General features: G+C 39.0%; 1 protein-coding gene across 3 annotated transcripts; it reads left to right on the forward strand.

The window, feature by feature from the left end:
* The first annotated feature begins 64 nt into the window (after positions 1 to 64).
* On the forward strand, positions 65 to 25,165 carry LOC143742450 (uncharacterized). 3 transcript variants are annotated; one of them, XM_077235313.1, is made up of 4 exons: positions 65 to 145; positions 2,537 to 2,904; positions 15,968 to 16,107; positions 23,294 to 25,165. In XM_077235313.1, exons 3-4 carry the CDS (start codon positions 16,023 to 16,025, stop codon positions 24,886 to 24,888), a joined length of 1,680 nt encoding a protein of 559 aa, XP_077091428.1. In that variant the 5' UTR covers positions 65 to 145; positions 2,537 to 2,904; positions 15,968 to 16,022; the 3' UTR covers positions 24,889 to 25,165. The 3 variants fall into 3 exon arrangements, with proteins under 3 accessions (XP_077091428.1, XP_077091427.1, XP_077091426.1); XM_077235312.1 differs by lacking the exons at positions 65 to 145; positions 2,537 to 2,904 and adding an exon at positions 4,224 to 4,301; XM_077235311.1 differs by lacking the exons at positions 65 to 145; positions 2,537 to 2,904 and adding an exon at positions 4,248 to 4,307 and having other exon boundaries at positions 15,973 to 16,107.
* Positions 25,166 to 25,364: the final 199 nt, after the last annotated feature.

Raw genomic sequence — 25,364 nt, forward strand, 5'->3', positions numbered from 1 at the left:
CAAATCAAAGAAGAAGAAGAACTTTGAGACAGAGCAGTGTGTTAACATGACTTTTATTTTGGTCAGGTGGTGTGACGTAATAAGGATCAAACCTGGAGAAGTTATTATCTGCTCTGATTCTGCAGGTGCTCTAGAAAATTTAAAAGTAGGAAAATCTAAAGCTCGTCCTGACAATGTCAATGACATCTTGAATGTGGTTTTTAGAACTAGGTTTACTTGCAACATCAGTTTTCGCTGGGTTCCTGGACATGCTGGGGTTAGGGCAGGGGTCGGCAACCCGCGGCTCCGGAGCCGCATGCGGCTCTTTCATCTCTCTGATGCGGCTCCCTGTGGCTTTTGAAAATAATGAATGAGTAATTAATTGATTAAAATTTATTTAATTTTAATTCGTTCGTTTTTAACATTTTCGCACGTATGATCACACACCGGTGTGATCAGTCTTGGCTGGTCCCTGGAGCGTACGCTAGAACGGTCAGTGCATCACGTGATCAACTGCTAAATTCAACCGTGCTGTTGCGAGTTGGCTGGCGCTGAGCCAGAGACAGACGCGCTCAGTGCTGTCATATATCACAACTATTCAGTGTTTTCAACCACATAATGTTTATTTTAGGTTTCAGACATTTAAATACACATAAGTACTAGCAAAAAATATATATTTTGAGTTTGTAAAATACACACTGATGTCTATGGAAGCGGCAATAATGGTCCTTTCCATTATAAAAAGACAACACGTTTTATTCATATCAGATACACATTGTGTAAGTAGCTTTATATTTTACCCTATTCCTCTCCCAGTTCACCGGCCACTTTCACGTATTTCGTGAGAAGTTGAGGAATTGACGTGTTGTAAAATAGCATCGCGCAGCCCATATCGCAAATAGGTAAATAGGTAATTAAAAACCTACAGGTAATTGGTCGATGAAACATTTATTAAAATTAAGATACAATTAATACAAAACGAAATTCACTTTAAAGAAAGGCTTTGTGCTTTCTGTTTGAGGTCTTTGTGGAAGTTTTAGTGCCGCTTTCAGAGAACTGTCACATATTTGACAGTCGGAATATAGGTTTCTGTGAGTTCAGAGAGGAAAAAAACACATTATCCTTCCCTGTCACTCCTCTAAGCATCGATCCATCCCTGCTGAATACGACTGCATTGGCAGGTGTGAGTCAACCTGATCTTGAGATGGAACTGGCCGACATAGCCGACAAAGACATATGGGTGTCCAAGTTTAAACGCTTGACAGCAGACCTTGAAGATGTTGCCCGTCAGAAGGCCGTTCTTGCTCAGAATCACAAATGGCGTGATATTGAAAACCTCCCCAAACCTGACAAACTTGTGTTCGAAACTTGGAATGCTATCCCCGACGTTTATGTGAACATGAAAAAGTATGCACTTGGAGTCCTGTCGATCTTTGGATCCACATACGTATGTGAGCAGGTGTTCTCCAACATGAACTATATTAAAAGCAAACATCGCGCACGCCTCACAGATGACAGCTTACGATCCTGCGTAAAGATGAAGGTGACGGCATACAGCCCTGATGTGCAGACGCTGTGCGCTGAGGTTCAGGAGCAGAAATCACATTAACCAAGTATGATAAATATTTTAATTGCCTATTATTTTGTATACCGTATATTCATATTTTTTTTTATTATTGTTCATTAAAGTAGTCCTTTTATTATTCAGGTTGACAGCTGACTGCACGCGCCAGTAGCTAAAATGATGACGGCACACAGAGAGAGGACGGCATTTTTGGTTTGCTGCCGGTGGATAATTTAAGTTCGGCGTTTTTTCATAAATTTAGTCATTGAGTATTTTAATTTATTTTACTTGAAAGTAACCTTCAAGCCAACGTCTTTTTTTCGGAGTTCAAAATGTTTTTGTTGCATGCAGAAATGTAATTTCGTTTTCTCTGCAGTCATTCATTGATTTAATAAATGCAACACATTATAGTTTGTTTATACATAATAAAGACAATACATAAATAAATAAACTTATATGCAGTGTTATTTCATTGGGTTTTGTGGCTCCCAGCGTTTTCGTTACTGTGGGAAACGGGTCTGAATGGCTCATTGCGTGGTAAAGGTTGCCGACCCCTGGGTTAGGGGGAATGAACAGGTGGATAACATTGCAAAGGAGAGCTTAGGAAGAGAAGTAGATGTCCATGTATTATTAGGCAGAGTGGAATTGAAAGAAAGAATTAAAGAGGGCTTAATAAAAGAATGGCAGAGAGGGTGGGAAAAGGAAATTAGGGGTAGACACTACTTTTCTATACAACCTGAAGTTAGGAAAATATGTTCATGTAACATTTTGTCCCGCAGGGACTCAGTTAAAATGTGCAGATTGAGGTTGGGGCCCTGTGGGTTAAATCATTCTTTGTGCATTGTAGGGAAGCATGTTTCTGGCTTGTGTGAATGTGGGAGTCTTGAGACAGTAGGGCATGTTTTCCTGGAATGCAGAAAGAAATGTACTCTTTATTAAACTGTCAGGACTAGGAGTTAAGGCTTTTTCTGTTTTATCTTTGTTTGGACACAGTGACAGGCATAAACTGATCTCCAAGGCAGTTCTTCAATTCTTGCATGACACAGGACCAGTGGCGGAGCCAGAAGGCTAGTTGGGGTGGCAATTGCCACCCCAGACGAAGTCCTTGCCACCCCTGTTGCCACCCCGCTGAAAAAACATTACACTGTTTGATTTTTACGAACATTTCCCAAATCTCCCAGCGGACGTGAATGCATCCTTACGCAGCACGCACAAGCCTGCAGCGCGTGCTGTTGCTGCTACACTTTTCATTGGTTAAGCTGACACGCAGCTCCTCCTTCGTGCTCCAAACGGCCCCAAAACAAAACATAACGCGGCAGCACCGGGCAGCACACACAGGATCGGTGAAGAGCGTTTTGCTGGTATGTACGGCTTTTATTGGTATTAAATTAAACGAAGTACTGTTTTAACGGGAAGTAAGGGAGACGTTGCGCTGTAGTGCTTAGCATAAATACTTAAATGAGCATTATTCGTCTCGTGAAACTGACTGACTGTCACGCCTGCGTGAAGATGCTTAAAACATGTTGTTAGCAAATGTTCAGCAACAATCACAGACATTAGGCTTATTCATATTGGCACGTGCAGCATATTGAACTAATCTTAATAAAACCACCGTGGAGGTAGTATGTGACTGTAGAGATGTACAGAAGTAGCCTACTGAAGTAAGTTTGTGTACTTACATCCCCCCCCCCCCCCCATTGAAGGTCAATTAAATTTGATTTGACTTTCTTTATAGCGCCAGATTACATTTTTTTATTTTATTAAACAAACTAAATAGCACACAAACAAACACTTGTGCGAGCGCGGGCGCGGGCTGTAATGCACTCACTCTGTGTGTGTGCGCGTTTCGGGAGAATAAAACGATTCGCGGGACTCCCACAAACTAGAAATATCTAGGAATAAAACATATAAAAACTAATACATTTTTATACATCTGTTGCAGAAAAGCAACAAGAACAACTAAAACAAAATAAAAACAATTTACAGGCCAGAGTTTCTATTTCTAAAATGCTTGCAGTGTTGAGCGATTTAGCCAATCACAGACATGTGTGTTGATTTCTTGAACGCAATGGCCAATCAGAAGCATTTAAGATAGACTCTCCTCACTGCTCAAAACGGACTTTTTGTTCAGAGCTGAATTCTGTATGCTGGCAAATCCTCTAATTATAACAAACAAATTGTATATATTATGAAAGATTCATTGTGCAGTCATCTTTATTGATAATATCAGAGATGTGTGAGATCGCGATGAACTGATGTCCGCTTTTTAGGAATTATTAAGGTAGCGCACTTTGCTTGCAGTCATGCCAAACCATGCACACAGTATCTGCTTGCTTTTATGTTATAACACAAACTGTGGTTTGTGTGTGAATGCTTTAATAATTTATTTTATTATAATTTTAAATAATTTATAAAATGCAGTTAATATATTCATTAAAAGAAACAAATGAACACCATGACTCCTTTAAGTGTTTGTGTCTGTAAATTTTCCCCAACCAACCCAAACAACCTTATACATTTTGTGGAAAATAATTAATTTTTAGTGTAATTGAACACTTTGTATATTGCCACCCCTGTTTTAAAAGTCTAGCTCCGCCACTGCACAGGACTGTATGTAAGAATTTAGTTCAAACTTTGACCTGTGGAGGGCAGTTATACGCTCAGCAGCGTCTACACTGCCGGAATTTTACAAGAAGAAGAAGAAGACGTCATAAGGTAGCGCCGCACTCCTGCCTGTTGTGAGTCAACTGAAAAAAAGGTTTGTGTTTTAAGCATTTACGGTATTAAATCAATGCAAACTGTTCTATAGCAGTGTAAAATAATTAACAATTATTGAAAGTAATATTGTAATGCTTTATCTAACATTAAGGGACGTTATTTGTGAGTATATTTACATAAGTTCCAGTAAAGGTGCATCTCATTTCGTTCCATACATCGTGACACATAAACACGAATTCAGGCACTGCACTGGCAAGTAATTATGAGATAAATAAGGTATAAGGAATCTTCTATAAGATTCTTAAGATCTCTTAAGTCCAGTAAAACTTTTACGCTCGTTTTGGTCATGTAAGACTCTTGTTTTAAAAATAGTTAACATTAGCCCAACGTTAACTATCCGTTGTTATTGCTACATTAAGTTATTCTCTCAATGGTCTTTTCATATTCGCGAGCATGTTTTGATGTCCCAGAACCAACCTTAGACGTGATCGAAGTCCGTCGGTTTTTGTTTTTGTTGTCACCCTCAATAAAACTGAGTACCAGCACGTCTCATGCTATTATCTCAGAGATAAGCTCATTTATTTATTTTTTTGGGCGGACGGGATCACAGCGGCGGCCAGTTATAGCAAATTGCGCGAGCGGGGTAAAGTTGGTTTTGTTTTCGATATTCCCCGGGCATTCGATGAAAAATGGCAATATCTCCTAAACGACTTGGCCAACAATTATTTAAACCCTGTTGCCACTAAAAGGCAAGGCTAACAATGTTTCACAAGCTTAATTTTCCGTATTTTCGCTCTATATAATAAGCACTGCCCCTCAAAAGCCGCCGCAATGTGAGTTTCGCCGAGAAAGCTCGCTCTTGGCGTAGATGTCAGATGAGAGTAAGGGACCGTGGGGAAAGTGCACTTTTTCTTCGTTTTTAGGGAAAACGCAGAGTGTGTGTTTTTGTAATGGCTTTTTAATTTTAAAGGCCTATTGACATGAGGCCAGTGCAGTTCGGTAGGGGGCCTCAGTGGGCATCTTTAACAACCTCTCCTTAACCCCTACTGGCTGAAATGGGTATCACATGTCCAAAATGAACATTCTTTTTGTAATAGCTTTGTCCAGCAGCAAGACAGAGACATCAAACCAGTGTCATTAAGTAGAGGAGCACAGGGGACAACTTTCACAACCTCTATTTTTACCCCTACTGATCTATTTTCACCCCTATTCGCTGAAATCGGTATTGCATGTCCAAAATGAACATTATTTTTGTTATAGCTTTGTCCAGCAGTGAGACAGAGACATCAAACCAGTGAGTGTCATTAAGTAGAGGAGGACAGGGGACAACTTTCACAACCTCTATTTTCAACCCTACCGGCGGAAATCGGTATTGCATGTCCAAAATTAACATTCTTTTTGTGATGGCTTTGTCCAACAGCAAGACAGAGACATCAAACCAGTGTCATTAAGTAGAGGAATTTTACAGTAAAGCTGCTTTAAACAATCAGAATTGTAAAAAGTGTTGTATATATAACGGCTACTTGACTTGACTTGATATTAAATCTAAAAATGAAAAAAAAAAAATTCTTATATTGACTAATATCTCTTTTTGGAATGTTGACACAGACAGAGTGATACCACCTTTCGCATGTGCTGCACTGAATCTGGTGAGGGAAAATTGTGACAATTAAACTTTGTATACTTTTATATTAAATCAAACATTCATTTACAAATAAACTTTAATAAAAAACATCTTGCGACAAGAATAATAAAGTAATATTATTTTAAACTTGAAAAAATCTAATTAAATAGTAATCCAATGTACAGTACAATAATGAAAATATTTTATCTTTATTTACATAGTTTTTCACAGCTTTGGTGCATTTCTCAGATCAGAAATGAAATTCTCAAAACTACTTGTTCAACCTCCACATCCTCTATTCACTTGTTCATATTATAAAACTAGTTTCTCATTCTTTTGAACAAGTTGTTAATGCTTTGGTACAGTCATGCTATTGATTATGTACAATTGTCTGCGGTTTCCTACATTATCAGTTGTTAATACAATGTTGCTTAAAATGTATTAAATATTTATCTGTGCAATATCTTACCCCTCAAAACATCTAGTCATTAGTTCATTGTATAATTAAATGCAAAATGGTTGATCTAGTAGTTGCCATAAACAAGCATATTTTCTACACATTTCTATTATACTTTTTGTAAATGTGCCATGAATTGATGAATTGTGCATGTGAATCTTGACTTTCACTGCTGAAGATAATGTAGATCTACCAATGATAAACCATTTCTCTGAAATAGCTCATAGTTGCACCTTCAATATACTTTAACCCTCAAGTATATACACATAGTGCTGTTGCATGCAAAAGCAAAGTTCTGCCTAAGGGGTCTTTCCTGTGTTTTCCTTGATAATGTTGTGTTTTCGCATTTGTGCCCCTATTTATTTTTAATTTCTATATCACAATAATATTGTAATGTTTTTTTTTTTGCCCGACCACTAGTAAAAGTGTAACTGTGAATCCTATCTAGTCTCTTTCAATCAATAACTCACATGCCGTAGTGTGTAAATTTGTACTTTTCAAATAGATATATGACGTACAGAAGTGAAGGTTTGTAAATTTCAATACAGTAACTGTCATCAAAATGGTTGCCATAGTTTACATTATATTATCCCTCCATAGTACACTGTTATATTAACAACATGACTAAGCAATTTGACTGTCTTATCCGTACACAATGAGACAAGGACTTGTCTGATGGCACTGACATGTTCATTGACACAGATATTTACTTTTGAGAGATGAACTAAGGAATATGAGCAAGAGACTGGCTATTGGCTAATCCATGGTGTTTTTCTGTTTGTACGAATTGTTTTGAGAAATGCACTTATTGTTTTACAAATGTAGAGGATGATTCGAGAAATGTATCAAAGCGACAGAGAAAACTGTCTAGAAAACTACTACAGAACATTTGCTATAAAGTTATTTCAAAGTTAACTGCATACTAATTACATAATTATCTGGATACTAATTATTTAAGTGCTTTTAATAATTTAACACTTGAGATGTATTTCTAATAGATAATTTTATAATAAAATGTATTTAGAAATGGACACAAACCCATGTATTCCGACCCACAAGTCCAACAGGAGATTCTTGTCCACAAAAGGAGCAATGATGCTTGGGGTTGAAAACTGTAAATAAATTTTTTGTAAATCAGTGCTCTATTTGAACTGTTCAGATTTTTGATAGATAGATAGATAGATAGATAGATAGATAGTGGTTCATTCATCAATTCATGGTTTATATGTGAACTTTTAAATTATAAATATATTACTATAGTATATAAAAATTGTGAATTCTTCATTCCTTTTCAGGGTAGAAATCAAAATATTTTAATAAGGTCATATGTAAAGACTAAGATAATGCTTGAAGCCATTATAATTACCATTATAACCAATACAAATTTAAACAGTATGTTTTCATTACCATTGTAAAGCCAACATAATAATACAAATCAAACTCGCCGCTCAAAAATTACTATAGATCAGTTTGTGGGAGCCTTGGCTTTTCATGCCCATGTGTAGTAAAAGAGCACTCGCACTGAAGGATCAGTGCAAGATTCTCCTTAATGGTGTGCTTACAATACGTACCTGATGCTTCTAGGATTGTTCCAGCCACTCCCTTACGTAGCTCGGACAGGAGACGCATACGGGAAGGTATCATTATTTCAGGTGGTGTCACTGGAAATGCCTCCACCACCTCCTTAGCCATCTGTTTGGTAACATAAATAGCATAAAATCAACTTTCAATATACATTAGCCATAGCAGAATAAGAAATTTAAATATTACACTGTCGAGGTTATGTAAAATTTTGTCTTGTTTCAAGGTTAAATAAAATTTTTACCTGCATGACAAACTCCACAGCTGCAACCATCTTGCTGTATGCTGTGGTTCAAGACACCATGTGTCCATGTCACATCCACCCAGTCGGTATTACCATGAAGTTCCTGCCGCATTTTGAAGTATTGTCTACATGCGTATGAGAATTGTATGTTATTGAATTTATAACCAGGTATCATTTCACTAAACTGTCACCAAAGTTGATAATAACACTACAGTACTTAATAATGTGCTGTGCGATTATAAAAAAAAAGAAATATTATAATACAATACCTGAATCTTTCAGCAGCAAGTTTAGATTCTTCTTCTTCATCTATCCCTTGGGGATCCACCACAAAGACTTTCTTCAATTTCTTATCGAGATACTATAAAAACATTTAGTTATGGTTAGTTTAACAGTTAGTTAGTTTGTCTATGTACATAAGTAATTAACTATGATTTGGAAATGGTTTTACACACCAGAAATTTCCAGTGGTTTTTATGCACTTGCATGAAGCCAATCATGGCATCATATTTGTCAAAGTTGACCTGTAAACAAGATGAAATATTATTAAACTTGTCTTTCTGAGCTTTTAATTTTGCACTAAATAACAACTGTAAAGTCTAACCTTTCGGAAACTGTGCCTTGGCAATTCAAACCTCTTCCCAAACACAACCACACCGGCAGAGTAGTGGTTCAATAAAAAAAAATGTCTTCCATTTGGTTGTGAATTCAACAGTGCTTGGATGTAACTTTCAATAATCTGCAATTATTAAATAAAATGAAATGTATTACCCTAAAATGTATTATAACAAATAAACTAATATTAGTCAATATCTTTACTCATTAGCCTACCAGTAGTGATAGTAAAACTTCATGCACAGTACTGTTTAACATTATATTAACATGAATATATAAATCTACAGTATGCATCAAACATGTAATTTTAATTATAAGATTAATCACTTTCTGTATACTGTATATTGTCCTTTCAAGTACACAAATAGCTTCATGCGTTGTTTCACATAAAACTCTACCAGTACAAATATTAAAATGCATCCTAAAATGTTTGTTAAAATATACCATTTAGTCATTTAGTGGTGGTTAATTTAAATCCTTATTTATGTAACTGGAGTATATCAATGTTTGGTACTGTAGACATATGATTACCTCCCCTTTCAACCAGTTGTGTGGTTTCAGGCTTTTGAATTCAGTCAGACGGAGTGTAAGAGACATCCTTGTCAATTGATTGAATTACTGCAACCACAACCTCGCTGTCTTTCGAATTCCAAAAAGCCTATAAAAATTAGATTGGAGAGAAAAAAAATCAAGATTCACTGCACACCAATAAATTCCTTTGTGCTGGTATTACTTTGTGTCCATTTTCATGAACATATACATTATAGACAGTTAACTTTATAAAGACTTTGTATAAAGTATTGCTTACTTTATACTAAGTTCCACAACCACACATCATGTATTTATTAATGTCTAGAATTACAAAGCTGAATAAAATGTAATTGTATATACTTATAGTGACAAGAATTGATCTGTATATTTTTATATTATTTTTTTATGCAGAGATGTAATCAAGTTGTTTTGTGTTAAACAGTGAATGTTTCAAACAAACACATCAGCGGTGTCGGCCGGAGGTAATAACAGTTACAGGGAACATAGACAGGGATTTTAAGTTGACAACTCAACTTAAAAGTAACTCTTCATGTTAATGGAATTAACCCTGTCATCATAACCCTATGATGAGAAAACAGAAGATAATCAACATTTACATGTTGTTGTGAAAAACTTTACTAATGTTAGGGCAGTTATACACTTTAAAAAGTTGCCGTGGCCTTGAATTTGCCTTAAGTTGACATCGTCTTACCTGGGAAGTGTCAGACACAACTCTGACATTGTCAGTCTTCTTTACTGTCGCCTTTGGCCGTCCGACAGCAGCTTTTGATGTCTATGATGAGAAAACAGAAGATAATCAACATTTGCATGTTGTACACTGACTGTGTACGAGGTTTCTTTGACAACAGTGGATAAGCTGGAAGCGTTAAAAAGTTCGTACATCAGGAAATGGTTGGGAGTTCCACGCTGCCTCAGCAGAGTGGGACTTTATAGTAAAGGAGTATAGCAGCTGCCAGTCTCTGCTTTAACCGAGGAGTTTAAGTGTGCCAAGGTCAGACTGGAAATGACTTTAGCAGTCACGCGACAAATGTGTAAGGGAGGCAGCCCCTGTGGTAAAAACTGGTAGAAAGTGGTCAGCAAAGAAATCTGTAGTAGAGGCAAAGGCTGACCTTCAAATTGGGGATATCGTGGGACAGGTACAGCATGGAAGAGGGGGTTTTGGGTTCAGTTTAGCTCCTCGTAAATGGTACAAGGCAGGCCCAGCTCAAAGGAGGAAGCTGGTAGTCAACGAGGTGCGAAAGCAGGAGGAGAGGATGAGATGTATAAAGGCCATTTCCCAGGCCAAGCAGGGAGAGTGGATGAGATGGGAGAGTGTGGAACAACGCAAAATGGGCTGGCAAGACCTTTGGTCAATGGAAGAGAGTAGGATCAGTTTCCTTATTAGGTCAACATATGATGTTCTCCCATCACCGCAGAACCTAAACCTCTGGGTAGGAGAGGATCCCTCTTGTCCTTTGTGTTCATCACCTGCCACATTAAGGCACATTTTGACAGGATGTAAGGTGGCTCTTAGCCAAGGTCGGTTTACTTGGCGCCATGACCAAGTATTGCGATGTATTGCGATGACAGAAGGAGATTTACATCACCATATGGAAAGAAGCAAATGGATGGAGAAGCATAGGTTACTGTAAAGCTATGTCTTAGTTGGTGCTTATCTTGGCGAAAGCCGAGTACAAATCAGCATGAAGTTTTAACATCTACTCTCGTGTAATGGAAATCTTGTTGTAAAAAACTTTAATAATGTTAGGGCATTTATACACTTAAGTTGCCGTGGCCTTGAATTTGCCTTAAGTTGACATCGTCTTACCTGGGAAGTGTCAAACACAACTCTTACATTGTCAGTCTTCTTTACTGTCGCCTTTGGCCATCCGACAGGAGCTTTTGATGTCTATGATGAGAAAACAGAAGATAATCAACATTTGCATGTTGTTGTGAAAAACTTTAATAATGTTAGGGTATTTATACACTTTAAAAAGTTGCCGTGGCCTTGAATTTGCCTTAAGTTGACATCGTCTTACCTGGGAAGTGTCAGACACAACTCTGACATTGTCAGTCTTCTTTACTGTCGACTTTGGCCGTCCGACAGGAGCTTTTGATGTCTATGATGAGAAGACAGAAGATAATCAACATTTGCATGTTGTTGTGAAAAACTTTACTAATGTTAGGGTATTTATACACTTTAAAAAGTTGTCGTGGCCTTGAATTTCCCCTGAAGTTGACATCGTCTAACCTGGGAAGTGTCAGACACAGCTCTGACATTGTCAGTCTTCTTTACTGTCGCCTTTGGCTTTCTAACAGAATCTTTTGATGCCTACGAGGACAGGCAGAAATTAAGGATGTGATGCAATGTGTAACAATTCACTTTTTTGTTAATATTAGAAAAACTTATAATAATACCTTGTTTTTGTATGGTCATGTATGTAATCTTTATTAATGGCCATACTACTCACCTTTTCTTTAGGAGAAGGTATAACTTCTGGGGTATGAAATACTTGTTTTTTTTTTTTTTTTCAGTCGCACACGCTTTTCTTGGCCCATTTTTCCTCAAAGTTCTCCAAACTGTGTTGTTTCACATTTAAACGCTTCTGTAACATTCTGTCTGGATGGTCATGTTGCAGGATGTGTTCTCTGTACCTTCCCTGCAATGACGCATACATTTTTTGTATGAATGTTGCTGGGCGATGGTACAGTTTTTTCTGTAGGATTTTGTCTTTGACAATACAGAACCAGTTTTCAGCATGACAGTTTGTGTCATGTGTTTTCTGTAGGTCATCTCTGATAAACTCTCTGTCTTTGAATCTTTTCAAATCACCAAGCATTATCCCTGACCAGAGTGGAAAAATCGGCATGTAGTCTTTCATCAGAATATCCAGGATCCCTTGACAATGATATTTGTTACTGTCAATTTCTGTTTCACGCTTTCCATCGCGCTCTCCATCGCTGTCTTCATCATCTGCTACAACAACAGGTGACAGATGGGCCGCAGATGTTGCATCGCGCTCTCCATTGCTCTCTTTATCGTCAATTTTTTTTGTTTTTCTTAAATGTGTTCTGACTCCTCTTCTATTTTCAGTCCACACAACATAAAGCCATTTACGGTATTTTGCATTATTAATTCCGAACACAGCTATAGACAGTTCTGGCCATACCTCTGAACTCCATTTCGTTTTCTTCTTCGTTATGTTGACATCTTGGAACTTTTTTATCAGTTGTGCAAATCCTCCACATCGACGCAATGTCTTGGTAATAAAGCTGCAATCACCTACTGTTCACGTTTGATTTCAAAGCTTAAATGACAGCCTCAAATTTCAGCACGTGCAGAATGAGTGACAGTGTCATGTCATGATAGCCTCCGATGTAATATAAATAATTTTTTAACGATTTCAATCTGCATAAAAAAATTATTTTTTAAATGTCTATGCTACATATTTGTATTTGAAACGTATTTATTTAAAAATATAAATATTTAAAAGAATTGCTGTAAGATATGTTTGGCGCAATTCCAAATAAGGGCAGTTGGTGTCACAATTATTAGTGTGTGTCTGTGTGCGTGTGTGTGATACAGGTATTCCCTAAGTTAGGGAGTCCAAATATCCACACAAGTACAGTAATATAATTAAATTTTGATCTTGTGGATTTTTCTTTTTGTATGACAGGTAGGTTTCGTGTAATAGGACAGAATAAACAGTTAGGAATATATACCTATGGAATATCCCTTGAAAAACATGAAATCCAACATATGCAATCAAATTTACTTATACTCACCTTATTTTATAATTTCATTTTCTTTTTTATTCATTGGAACCCAGTTGTATTGTAAATATCCAGCCCATATACTGAGAAATCTATCAGTATTGATGATTATAAGTGTAGTTAAGTCAACCAGAAATATATTGACTTACAATTGATTGGTTTGAAAAGTAATAGACAACTCTCCTGAGACTCTATATTACCCTAAATATTCAGAATAAGATAAAATAAGAATCACTTTTCATTACGCAATAAATATATTGCCTAATGTATATTTCAAAACAAATGATGGTATTGTTTTCTAATGTTTAGTATTTCTAATTTTCAACATAAACATTTTGTAGTAAGTGACAGATTTATTTAGATACATATTTATTTTGAATAAACAAAATCATGAATTATTTTATTGTGGTCCAATGCATATGGAAAAATGACCAAGTCAAAGCATATTTAAGTGCTTCCATTATGTAGTAAGTGTCATGTACCGCACACACACAGGAAGATCCAAAAACAGTACTTTATTAGGGTAATCCGTACTCACAATCCAGAACAGGCAAGGGTCAAAATCCAAACAAGTAAATCCAAGAACAAGAACCAAACCAGAAACAAGAAAAACAGACTTCCAGAAGTGGTGTGACATATATATAGCAAGGACTCCATGACAAACACTGAAACAGACAGGGTAAATACAGTATATATACACACACACACACATATGTATACACACATATATACATCTTGCCCAGACTTCAAAACAATGCACAACCACAAGTTTATAAACATTTTATTTAACATTTAGTTGTTAAAAAAAGAGAGTTTGTCATTGTCAATTGTTCCCCTTTACTGAATGAGTTTTACATCTCTCTCTTCCTTATGGATAAAGCCATTAAATTGTTTTATTTGGACATGGATTATTCAAATAAAAGGAGAGGTTGTGGAAGTTGTCCCCTGTCCTCCTCTACTTAATGACACTGGTTTGATGTCTCTGTCTCACTGCTCGACAAAGCTATTACAAAAAGAATGTTAATTTTGTACATGCAATACCGATTTCAGCCAGTAGGGGTAAAAATAGAGCAGTAGGGGTAAAAATAGAAGTTGTGAAAGTTGTCCCCTGTGCTCCTCTACTTAATGACACTGGTTTGATGTCTCTGTCTCGCTGCTGGACAAAGCTATTACAAAAAGAATGTTAATTTTGGACATTTAATACTGATTTCCGCCAGTGGGGGTAAAAATAGAGCAGTAGGGGTAAAAATAGAGGTTGTGAAAGTTATCCCCTGTCCTCCTCTACTTAATGACACTGGTTTGATGTCTCTGTCTCACTGCTGGACAAATCTATTACAAGAAGAATATTAATTTTGGACATGCAATAACAATTTCCACCAGTGGGGGTAAAAATAGAGCAGTAGGGGTAAAAATAGAGATTGTGAAAGTTGTCCCCTGTCCTCCTCTACTTAATGACACTGGTTTGATGTCTCTGTCTCACTGCTGGACAAATCTATTACAAAGGAATGTTAATTTTGGACACAGATTTAAAGTATGTGCAAAGCAAGAAACTGATTTCCAACTGACTCGTGCGGGGTTGTTTGCTGAGACAATGTTCCGAGCGTTGTCATGCACACGGGCTATTACACGCCCGGTGAGTCCCCATGACTCCACAGCCTGGTTGAGTTTGTCAGCTAAATTATCAGCTGTATGTCTCTCTGAGCGGCTCTACGTGAGAAGGACTGCTGACTTTACCTGCCTGTCGTTTTCAATGTAGTGGCAAGTGATTGTAATGTAGCTTTCTGTAGTCAGTGCCGTCCAACAATCCATCGTCAGAGCCACATTAGCCGCGGCTAACTGTGTTTTCAGCTCAGCCGCCTTGTTTTTGTAGCGTGCTTCCAAGTGGGTAGTTATGGGTGCTCGAGAAGGGATATTATATCCTGGCTTCATGAAGTGTATTAACTCCCGAAATCCCTCACCATCAGTGGTGCTAACTGGCATCATATCTTTTTCGATCATGCCGCAAATCCTCTGAGTAATGCCCTCCGGTTTCCTGTGCACACATACTCGCCTTCCCACCACAACAGCGATTATAGGTTGTGAAGGCGACAGACTTCCTCCCTGCAACACAGCTGCATGCAAGTTATGAAGGTGGTATCTTAGCGAACTCGCAGAGCTGTTGTATTCAATCGTCATACCGCAGAGTTTACATTGGGGGTCTTTGTCATCATTAATTAATTTGAAATACTCCCACACTCCACTCCGTTTTGACCGCCTTATGTTTGGTTTCTTTTTTGCCGCCTCAAGTTTCTCGTGTCTCGTGTCACGTTCGCAATGTTCAATTAGCCGACAATTAATTTAATCGAGCAAATTCTTGTCGACAAATAATTGATAATCGATTAACCGTTTACAACCCTACTATATACTCTAGTGTACTATTTTTTTGTGCTTCCTTGGCATTCTTTTGACAGTCTTTATTTTTTGCATGAAGCTTTATTTTGCTTAACTTCTGCTATGATAAAAGAGACTCTTGCATTGAATGTTTGTGCATGTTTGAGAAAGTCAGTATTGCATAACTGATTCATTTTGTGGGTTATGTATGTTTTCCGTTAGGGAAATAGAATATTTGTTTTACAATGTAGGCAAATTGTTTAGATGGTATAGGTGAATCAAAGGACATTCAAACAAATGTATTAACAACAAGCTTAGTTGTTTAAAAGATGTTATCAGATAAGTATCGATGCCGTAAGATAAAATGTAAAAAGTGGCCTCAAGCCATCCCTACAAGTTAGTCCATTTAAGGGAATTAAAGTCATAATGAAATTGACAATAATTAAATCTTTCCCAGTCATGTAGTTTGTATTTGTATTTTTGTCTGTTAATTATTCTCATCTAAAACAGGACAGAGTGTCCAAACAAAAAGAAAAACTCCTGGTGAAGTAGCACTATTATAAAGATGGCGTTTATTAAAGAGGAGAGTGAAGACATGAAGATTGAAGAAGTATTTACAGTGAAACAAGAAGATACTGAGGAACAAACAGGTTAGATTTCATTCTCTGAGCTGAACTCAGTCATTTCTTACCAAGAAATCCTTAATCCATATTAAAATGTCAACCTCTACAGAAATTAATGGTATTTTTGAAAAGCGTCATATGTGTGTCTTAATTAAAGTGGATTTATTTGACATGATTTATATTGACATTCTGTCCTTATGTGGACAGAAATGTTGAGATCACATGACCAGCCAAATATTAATAATGCCTTCAAATGAACATGAGAAGATCCTACTTATAAGTTAGCCATTCTTTATTATGTCATGCATTCAAATTAGGAAAGATAATACAGAAGTAGTATAAACCATTGTTTCTCAGCTCATCAGCTTCGTATTGTGTTGAATAAGGAGGTGTAAGACTGGAAAAACTGGAAGGACTTTAAGAGAGGGCCACTCTCTGAGAAAACAAAGGAAATTAACATTTGAACTCCCCCTCATGCACTATTGAGACGAAGGTCTCACCTCCCTCATCCTAATCTACATTTCTCTCCCCCATTCTTCATCCTGGCAGAGGTCTCCCAAACTCACACAAGAATCTAAATGGTTTAATGTGAATGATTATCATCAAGTTTTATACATGTTTGGTATTATTTGAAATGTCTCGGTGCGACTGGTACAACTGTCTCATTCCCAAAGAAGTAAACCAAAAGGTAATAAAGTTCTTAGGAAGTTTAGAAACATCTTCCACAATGGAGGATGTTTCTTTTAGTAAACACCTTCTGACCATTTGACTGAATGCTAATTTTCCACTGCTAGCAAATGGTGATGAACCATTGGGTCTAGGTATATAATGAAACGCAGCGAGAGCTCGGGCCTTTTCTATATCTGAGATCGGCCCATGAGGCTGAGAGTTGCGAGACTCTCAGTCTCACGCATTTCTTGTCGGGTAAACTTTTTCCTCTTTATTCTAGAGCATTTGATGTTTTGCATTGATTATCTTTGAATTGGTTATGAAATTGTAATGATACATTTACCTGACATTAAATTGTGATATTTGATTATTCTAATTGAATTTGACATTATTTTCATTCAAGAGTTTAAATAGAATAGTAAAACATTCGCTCACATTTAATGATGCACAGATATCATTGAAACCCTTTTCATTTATGGATTCAGATGAAATAACGAGTTAATACATATGAGAAAATGTATTGCATTTAACCAATAATACTTTGCCGCAAGAAAAGACAGTAACACACCTTCACCGCTAATTCGAATACCGCCATTGGATCGAGTTAGAGGCATCTAAAACATTCTGGGAGATTGGTCCTGAGGAGTTGAGAAACACTGGTCTAAACAGAATTATATTGTTTAACATGAACCCAATATCTACTTTTGAAGTAAACACAATCCCAGTGTTTGTAAATGCATACTTCCATACTATACAGTATTTGATCTGAGTAGTATGCCTAAATTCATAGTACTCATAAAATTATAGTTGTATTCATTAATTAACATTAATTTCTAATTATGCAAAAGTATCTAACAAAAACATTTATTTTGTATAATGCAAACCATGAAATGTGAATGATCAACATGCATTTGTTTTGCCGTATCAAACATGGTCTTGTAAACTTTTGTGACGTAAACAACTTTTGTGTCTTAAATCACTTGCTCATCCGTGCATTCACTAATAACTAGGAGTGTGATGAGATCTTGCCAGACTAAAATGTGAGTGAAAAGCTCTCACGATATCGCCATGACGGAGTGTGAGGGTGAAATTAGCATAAAATATGCCACCGCTACATTCACACTAAATTAATGTGTTCTGCTGTTTTGCAGTTTTTATAAAAATATATATTTTTTTGTAAACGTCTGCTCTGCTCATCCAGCATGAGTTGCAGAGTTACTCACAGTTCACTGATCACGTGACGAGAGTAAGGCGAGATGAATGAGAAGACCATGGCGGAAGATTAGTTGAGCAAGAGAGCCTAAGCGTCTGATAAATGTCTTATCTTGTAGAATGCACGCTCAGTACCGCCGCTCCCTTTACATAGTAGGTGCGATCGCGAATTTGAAAGTGAAGTAAAATGCGATCTTCATCATGCGCGCAAATTAGGCTACATACAATAGCCTGTCTCTCAATATCATACCTTTATCTGGACTGTGTAGTTGTGGCTCTGGCCTCTGTTTGCAATTTGAATATTGAGAGTACTTGATTATGGTTGCACAATTATTTTTGTTATTTATACTGTATATAGTGTTATGTTCAATTTGTGGAAATATTCGATAATTCATACTAATAAAGTAGAGCTAAAATGACATCCATTACAAGATTATTAGTTAAAACATTTCAAAATGCACCTGCAGACTATATTTTAGTCATGAATTTTCTCATTAATGATTTCTAAAAAAAATTGTGCAAAAATCTTGTCTCGTTCACCCATCATCACCCAACTTCGTGTCTCGTAGGCTGAATTTCTGATTTTCATCTCTTCAGCGAAGCTCTCCGCATCGCTGGACCTTGAGAAGCCACGCCGCCGTGGAAACGCGACAAGCCAGCTTAGGACAGTGCTTGAAGGAGCCGGCCCGCTTTCGCCACCTTCAGCCTGCCGTGCGAGCTGCCGTCCGGCGACGTATCCTTTTTCATTCTAAAAAGCTTCTATCTAAAAGAGCAGTGAGACGTCTTTGTAAAGATGTCTCGCACCTCCTGTGGCTCGTGCAGAGCCCAGCTCAGAGTCGGACACCGCCAAGTTATCTGCGCTCTTTGCCTGGGTCAAGAACACGCTGCTCTTGCCCTCTCGTCTGGAGGATGTGAGCACTGTGAGGAGCTTTCGATGTCGACCCTGCTGGCTTGACTCAAAGCGTGCACCGAACAAGCTGTCTCTCTGCCCTTTGCAGGACCGCGCTGGAAGAAGCGCCGTTCTCAAAGACCGCCGGAGCCTGTCGCCGCCGCGACGTGCTCACCAGAGTCCCTCCCTCGAGCCTCGCCCTCACCGCCTCTCCTCACCGACTCGCAGCCGCTGGCCGAAGCCCGCACTGCCGTCGTGTCTGATGACGAGGCAGAGGTTTCCGCCAAGGGAGACAGCTGTTCCATCCTGGCTTCGGATAGCGAGGATTGGTCGGGTTCACAGCACTCCGCCTCCTCGATCCAGGAATCTGGCAGGACCTGCGCTGGAGTCGACGCAGAGTTGATTCGCCTCCTCTCGCAGGCCGTTGATCGCCCTCGGGCTCGAGTGGTCAACGCCTCAGGAGACCTCGCCCAACAGACTCGACGGCTGCTTTCTTCATCACCGCCATCAAGCGCCTTCAGCCAGGCCTGCACCCTTCCTCCCAAACCTGCACTCCGAGCTTGCCAAATCGTGGAATGCACCTTTCTCCGCGAGGCTCCACTCTTCGGTCTCCGCGTCGCTCTCCCAGGTGGATGGCGCCGCCGAGGAATACAGCTCGATCCCCAAGGTTGAGGAAGCAGTTGCTGCGCACCTTTGTCCAGTCCTGGCCCAGCCGCCCACTATATGCCTTCCCTCCGGTCTCCCTGTTACCACAGGTTATCAAGAGAATCAGGGAAACGCACCACTCAGTGCTACTCATAGCCCCGCATATGCTATATAGCATAGTGTATGTTGATGATAGAACAACTAGATTTTCTTAACTGGAGTAATATATATTTAGCCATTAACGATATTTTGAGATAAATTGTGATAAAATAACTTCCGCGTCTGTAAAGCACTAACTGGAAGTGACGATCGGCGAGGGAGTCTGGTCAAGTTCAGACTCAGATTACAATGGATTCGAATGAAGAAACAGAGTTCTCCGATGTGGACGAACATGCTTATAATGGCCCACAGGCCTATAATTATGAGCCTCCTAGGCGAGATAGTAGTCGGGGAGATCAGGGGGAGGAAAAATGGGCAGAGGAGAGAAGTAGAGTTGTGGTGTCAAGAAAACCAGTGGCGAATAGGGCAAGTGACTTGGTGAGTTCATGTAAGTTTGCACCGTGGCTAACGCTGGTTCATCTACTGTATGACTAGTACCTTGGTGTTTTGCAATAAATCTGCTTTAGCAAACATACGTTCGACCTTGTTCTTGATCAAACATCCATTTAGATTGTCTTAATTTAAGCCAGCAACGTTTTGTCTTCTCATATTCTACGCTGACAGTGATTATGCAGTCCATCCAAGCTGGTTAGCACTATCTACATAGACTAAATACCATGCCATAACAACAAATTAATAATGACAATACCTAAGCTACAATAGCAACAATCTAATGGCGCTTTTCCACTCCATGGTACGGCTCAGTAAGGTTCTGCTCGCTTCGCTTTTCCACTGCGTGGTACGACTCAGCTTTAGCTCGGTTTGCTTTTCAACTGCAGTTAGTGATACCATTTAAAGCGAGCCGTACCGTACCATGCAGTGGAAAAGCGCCATAACAGTCATATCTGTATAAAACTTCAGTACGCGGTTTTGCCTGCTGGAGAGGGGCAGATTAGGAAGCGCCAAAATCCAGTGTAAACTTTTACGGTGGACTTGATTCCATCGAGTGCACCGAGGGAACAGCATCAGTAATCAGCCTCACGTGGTCCTTACTCCGAAATCCCATCCGAGACTCCATCAAATCTCCAGGTCGATAATTCTCCGGAGTGAAATGTGCGCCACAAACGACCGAGTGTGTGGTAACAGACGCGGCAGTGAAGTCTGCTCTCTTCACCTGCACAAAACGCACCCAAGACTGAAAAGCCTTCTTTTTCCTAGAAGGAAAATGATGGACACGATGTCCTGACAGGCTGGAATTCGTGCAACTAGCATAAACACAATAATTTACCATTATGGCTTCTCTAAAACTCGATCTAAAACTTTGTCTCTCAATACTGCTCTAACTACACCAACACCCAACAATGAGAAAGCTGACCGCAAGCTCTTTTATTTACCTCGGCCTACGTTATATGACGCGTTGCTATAGCGGGAAAGGCGTATTCCAGAGCCTAGTACATTTTCATCAAAATCTCAATATCAAATGAGATTTCATTAGTAATTTCTACATATGTGTTTTTAAAATACCTCTGCAGACAATTTAAAGTATTAATTCAGAAATAAATTCAACCTGCATGTTGCTCTTTAATAATTAATACGAGCAATCGTGTTAATGATTCATATACGGTGAGATATAGCCTATTCCCTATTTGGGATAATCTAATTTGTGTATGCGATAATGCATATTCATTATCTTATGAATAGCAATTCCCCCTTTGAGTTAATAAATCCCCTAGAACAAGTCATTGTCGCTACAACACGGATATGTTCCTAAAGTGATTAGCACTCCATTCAGAGCACAGGTCATTTCCCTTTCGGCTCTGCCTGCATCCGAGGGAGAGAGAGATGTTAATCTCCTCTGCCCGGTTAGGGCGCTGAGGGTTTACATTACGCGCTCCGCCCCTTTCAGGCACTCGGAGCAGCTTTTCGTTTCGTCTGGAGGGCGCAGCAAGGGTCTCGCCGCCTCTAAACAGAGCCTATCCAGATGGATAGTGGACGCGAGCGCAGCTGCTTATGCGTCAAAAGGGCTGCATTGCCCTTTGGGCGTCAGGGCTCATTCCACCAGAGGTATGGCCTCTTCGTGGGCATGGTCAAGCGGGATTTCTATTCACGACATATGTGTGGCGGCGGGCTGGGCCTCCCCGTCAACCTTTGTCAGGTTCTATAACCTAGAAGTTCCCACCCTGCAGGCTAAACTGCTGTCAGTATGAGTGATACTTCTGCCCAGGCATTGTCGTGCGCAAGCTACTTTCGTGATTCAGCTCTTCTGGTTGAGCTGCACTGTATCAGGTTATGTGCTTTGTGCTTATACATTGACCAGCATAGCCGCTCTGTATTTCCTGTGAGTGCTTATGTGCATGCGCTTATTCCCGCTAATCGGGGTTCCCTGAGCTTTCTGGGATTCATGTAGTGGATGCTGGCGCGCACGGCATTGACAAAGTGTTCCCGTAGCGTAAGCTAAACTTATGCAATAAGAGAGAAACTCTCGTAAGAGAACAAATCGGTTACCTAAAGTAACCTCGGTTCTATCTAGATGAGGAAACGAGTATTGCGTAACCTGCCGTGCTCGCGCCACGAGCGCATTTTCGCTTCAGTCCATAAAAAACAGAAATTCAGCCTACGAGCCCCGCTTATATACGCTAAGCCACACCCATCTTGGCGGGCTAGGACGCTATAAGGGCGCGAGCGCCCTTCATTGGACGTGACGTCGCGCCACGCCAGGCTCACTGGTAGGCTGCATGCAGTTGCTGCAGGGCAGCCAATGAGCACACTAGACAGCCTGCTCTAGGTCTGCTGGCTGCCGCACTGCGTTGACAATGGATACAAAATTAAGGATAATTTTTTGGCTTCAATATTTCGAGAAGATGAATCTTTCCCTTAGCGTAAGCTAAACTTACGCAATACTTGTTCCCTCATCTAGAGAGAACCGAGGTTACGTTAGGTAACCGATTCGATCTACTTGGTCCTACAGCCCCAATAGCCGTGTTTCTACTGTCGGGCCAAAAGCGTGCGTGCCAGGGCCAGTCATATTTCCACTGTCACTTTCTGGGCTTGATTGGGCCAACGCCCATTTTTTTTATTTTGACCCTCCGAATACCTTGGTCCAAAGCGAGCCAACTGGGGCTTGTCATGAACAAAGGCAGAGTTTAGTCAGGTGAGTGTCAACTCTAGTTTTTTGAAGAGACACAATCGATTTACATGATGAACAGATTGAATTAAGGCTTTTATTCACATAAACATTCATCAGCTCACACATAAGTTGTGGAAAATGGAAGCTCAAGCATTTTCGCTTAAAGTGCAAGAACCAATGAGGTTCATCCTTGTGTGTTATGCAGCACGTTTGATGTTCCACAAGAACCAATCAGCAGGTTCAGTTGAGGTTCTGTTTATGTTTGCTGATCAATGTATATATGTGCATAAGACTAAATTAAATCTGTTCGACATATAAAGTGAACAAGTCTCTTCAGAAAATGTTGACTAAACCGCTCAATTCATATCAATTAGTTTTATGATCTCCATGTACTTTTTGAAGTGTCTCTCAGATTTCATCAGAAAGATATTCAGGTGCTCTGTTAGTTGCATTACTGTTGAGGATCTAGCATGCATGTTAGGTTTTTTGCTTTAAAGGTCTCGATGTGTTGATGTATCTTGCTTTGTGCCATTAAACATGGCTTAACTTTTATTTATGTTTTTCTGCTGTAGATCTGATGACACTGAAAGAGGAGAGTGAAGTACTGAATGAAATGAAAGATCATGATTTGATAACTGGAGAAAAATCTTTTAAAGGCTCACAGACTGAAAATACTTCTTCACCAAAAAGAGATCAAAAGACAGGAGCTGGAGTTTTTTTCGCTTGCTTTCAGTGTGGCAAGAGTTTCAGTCAACCTAAAAACCTTAAAGTCCACATGAGAGTTCACAATGGAGAAAAGCCTTACACCTGCCAACAGTGTGGAAAAAAATTCACTGAAAAAGGAAACCTTAAAGTTCACATGAGACTTCACACTGGAGAGAAGCCTTTCACCTGCCAACATTGTGGAAAGAGTTTCACTCAAAATGGAGCCCTTAAAAACCACATGAGAACTCATACCGGAGAGAAGCCTTACACCTGCAAACTGTGTGGAAAGAGTTATAAAGCAGAAATAAACTTTAGGTATCACATGCACACTCACACTGGAGAGAGGCCTTTCAAATGTGATCACTGTGGAAAGAGTTTTACACGTAAAGAAACCCTTAATTCCCACATAAGAGTTCACTCAAGAGAGAACCGTTTTATATGTCATGAGTGTGGAAGGAGTTTCCCCGACATGAAACGTCTTAATAGGCATGTAATAATTCACTCTGGAGAGAAGCCTTTCAAATGCCAGCTGTGTGAAAGGAGCTTCCGAGTCAATAAAGACCTAAAGACTCATATGAGAAAGCACACAGGAGAGAAGCCTTTCTTGTGTCATTACTGTGGAAAGACATTCGGTCATAAAGTAAGCCTCAAGACTCACATGAGACTTCACACTGGAGAGAAGCCTTACACATGCACTCAGTGTGGAAAGAATTTTACATATAAAGAATCGTTTGATTCCCACATGAGAGTTCACACTGGAGAGAGCCCTCACACATGCAAACAGTGTGGGAAGATCTTCTCACAAAAAGGAAATCTTAAGTATCACATGAGAATTCATACTGGAGAGAAGCCTTTCACATGTGATCAGTGTGGAAAGAGTTTCAGGCATAAAGTAACCCTTAATAAACACATAAGAATTCATTCTAGAGATAACTGTTTTAAATGTCATCAGTGTGGACAAAATTTCACAGACAGAAAACAGCTTAAGAAGCACGTAATAATTCACATTGGACAGAAGCCTTTCATGTGTCATCACTGTGGGAAGAGTTTCACACTTAAAGGAAACCTCAAGACTCACATGAGACTTCACACCGGAGAGAAGCCTTTCACATGCCTTCAGTGTGAGAAAAGATTCACATATCAAAGAGACTTGAAACGTCATTTACAAAGTCATTCTGGAAAGAAATTGCAGTGTTCAGAGTGTGACAAGAGGTTTAGAAAAAGGAGCAATTTCAAAAATCACCTGCTCATTCACTCTGGTGGAAGGAGATTTAGTTGTGATCAATGTAATAAGACATTTATGTTGCCCTTACATTTACAGATACACCTAAAAATTCATGCAGATGTGAGACCCTATTTGTGTTCCTTGTGTGGAAAGACTTTTAAATGGCTCGGCAATTTGAAATGGCACCAGAAAATACGTGTCTGTGTAAAATTAAGGCTACGTTCACACCACTGCTAAACTTGGGCCAAATCTGATTTTCCCCTTAAATACAGTATATTTGGTGGGGCTGTTCACATGACATTTTAAATTTGGCCCATATCAGATATTTATCTGATCAAGAGACACTCCTGTAAAACCATGTCTTTTATTTCCATCCTTTAGTTCTTTATAATTTGCCTCATATATTAGATTAATAGTTTGGAATCAAAATATTAGATAAATGAACTTTTGTCTTACTGTGAAATGCCACAATGTAAATGGACGCTTTTAAATAAAAGGATACAAGTGAATGTAATAATTGCACTGCATTATTTTAGGGGTTTAGAGTATAACATTGTAGTCTACTTGCTGTTAATCGATGTTGGCTGACAGCGTTTATGTTTTACCATTCTTGATGCTTAAATAGATAACAGTTTATTAAAGTCAGGCATTTTTATTAATTAATAATGGCACATTGCAACATAAATGTGCTACATTGCAGTTGAGCCTCTGTT

Source organism: Siphateles boraxobius, unplaced genomic scaffold (genome assembly GCF_051911475.1).
Source record: "Siphateles boraxobius isolate OS27281-9 unplaced genomic scaffold, OSU_SipBor_1 19, whole genome shotgun sequence".
Classification (NCBI taxonomy): Eukaryota; Metazoa; Chordata; class Actinopteri; order Cypriniformes; family Leuciscidae; genus Siphateles; species Siphateles boraxobius.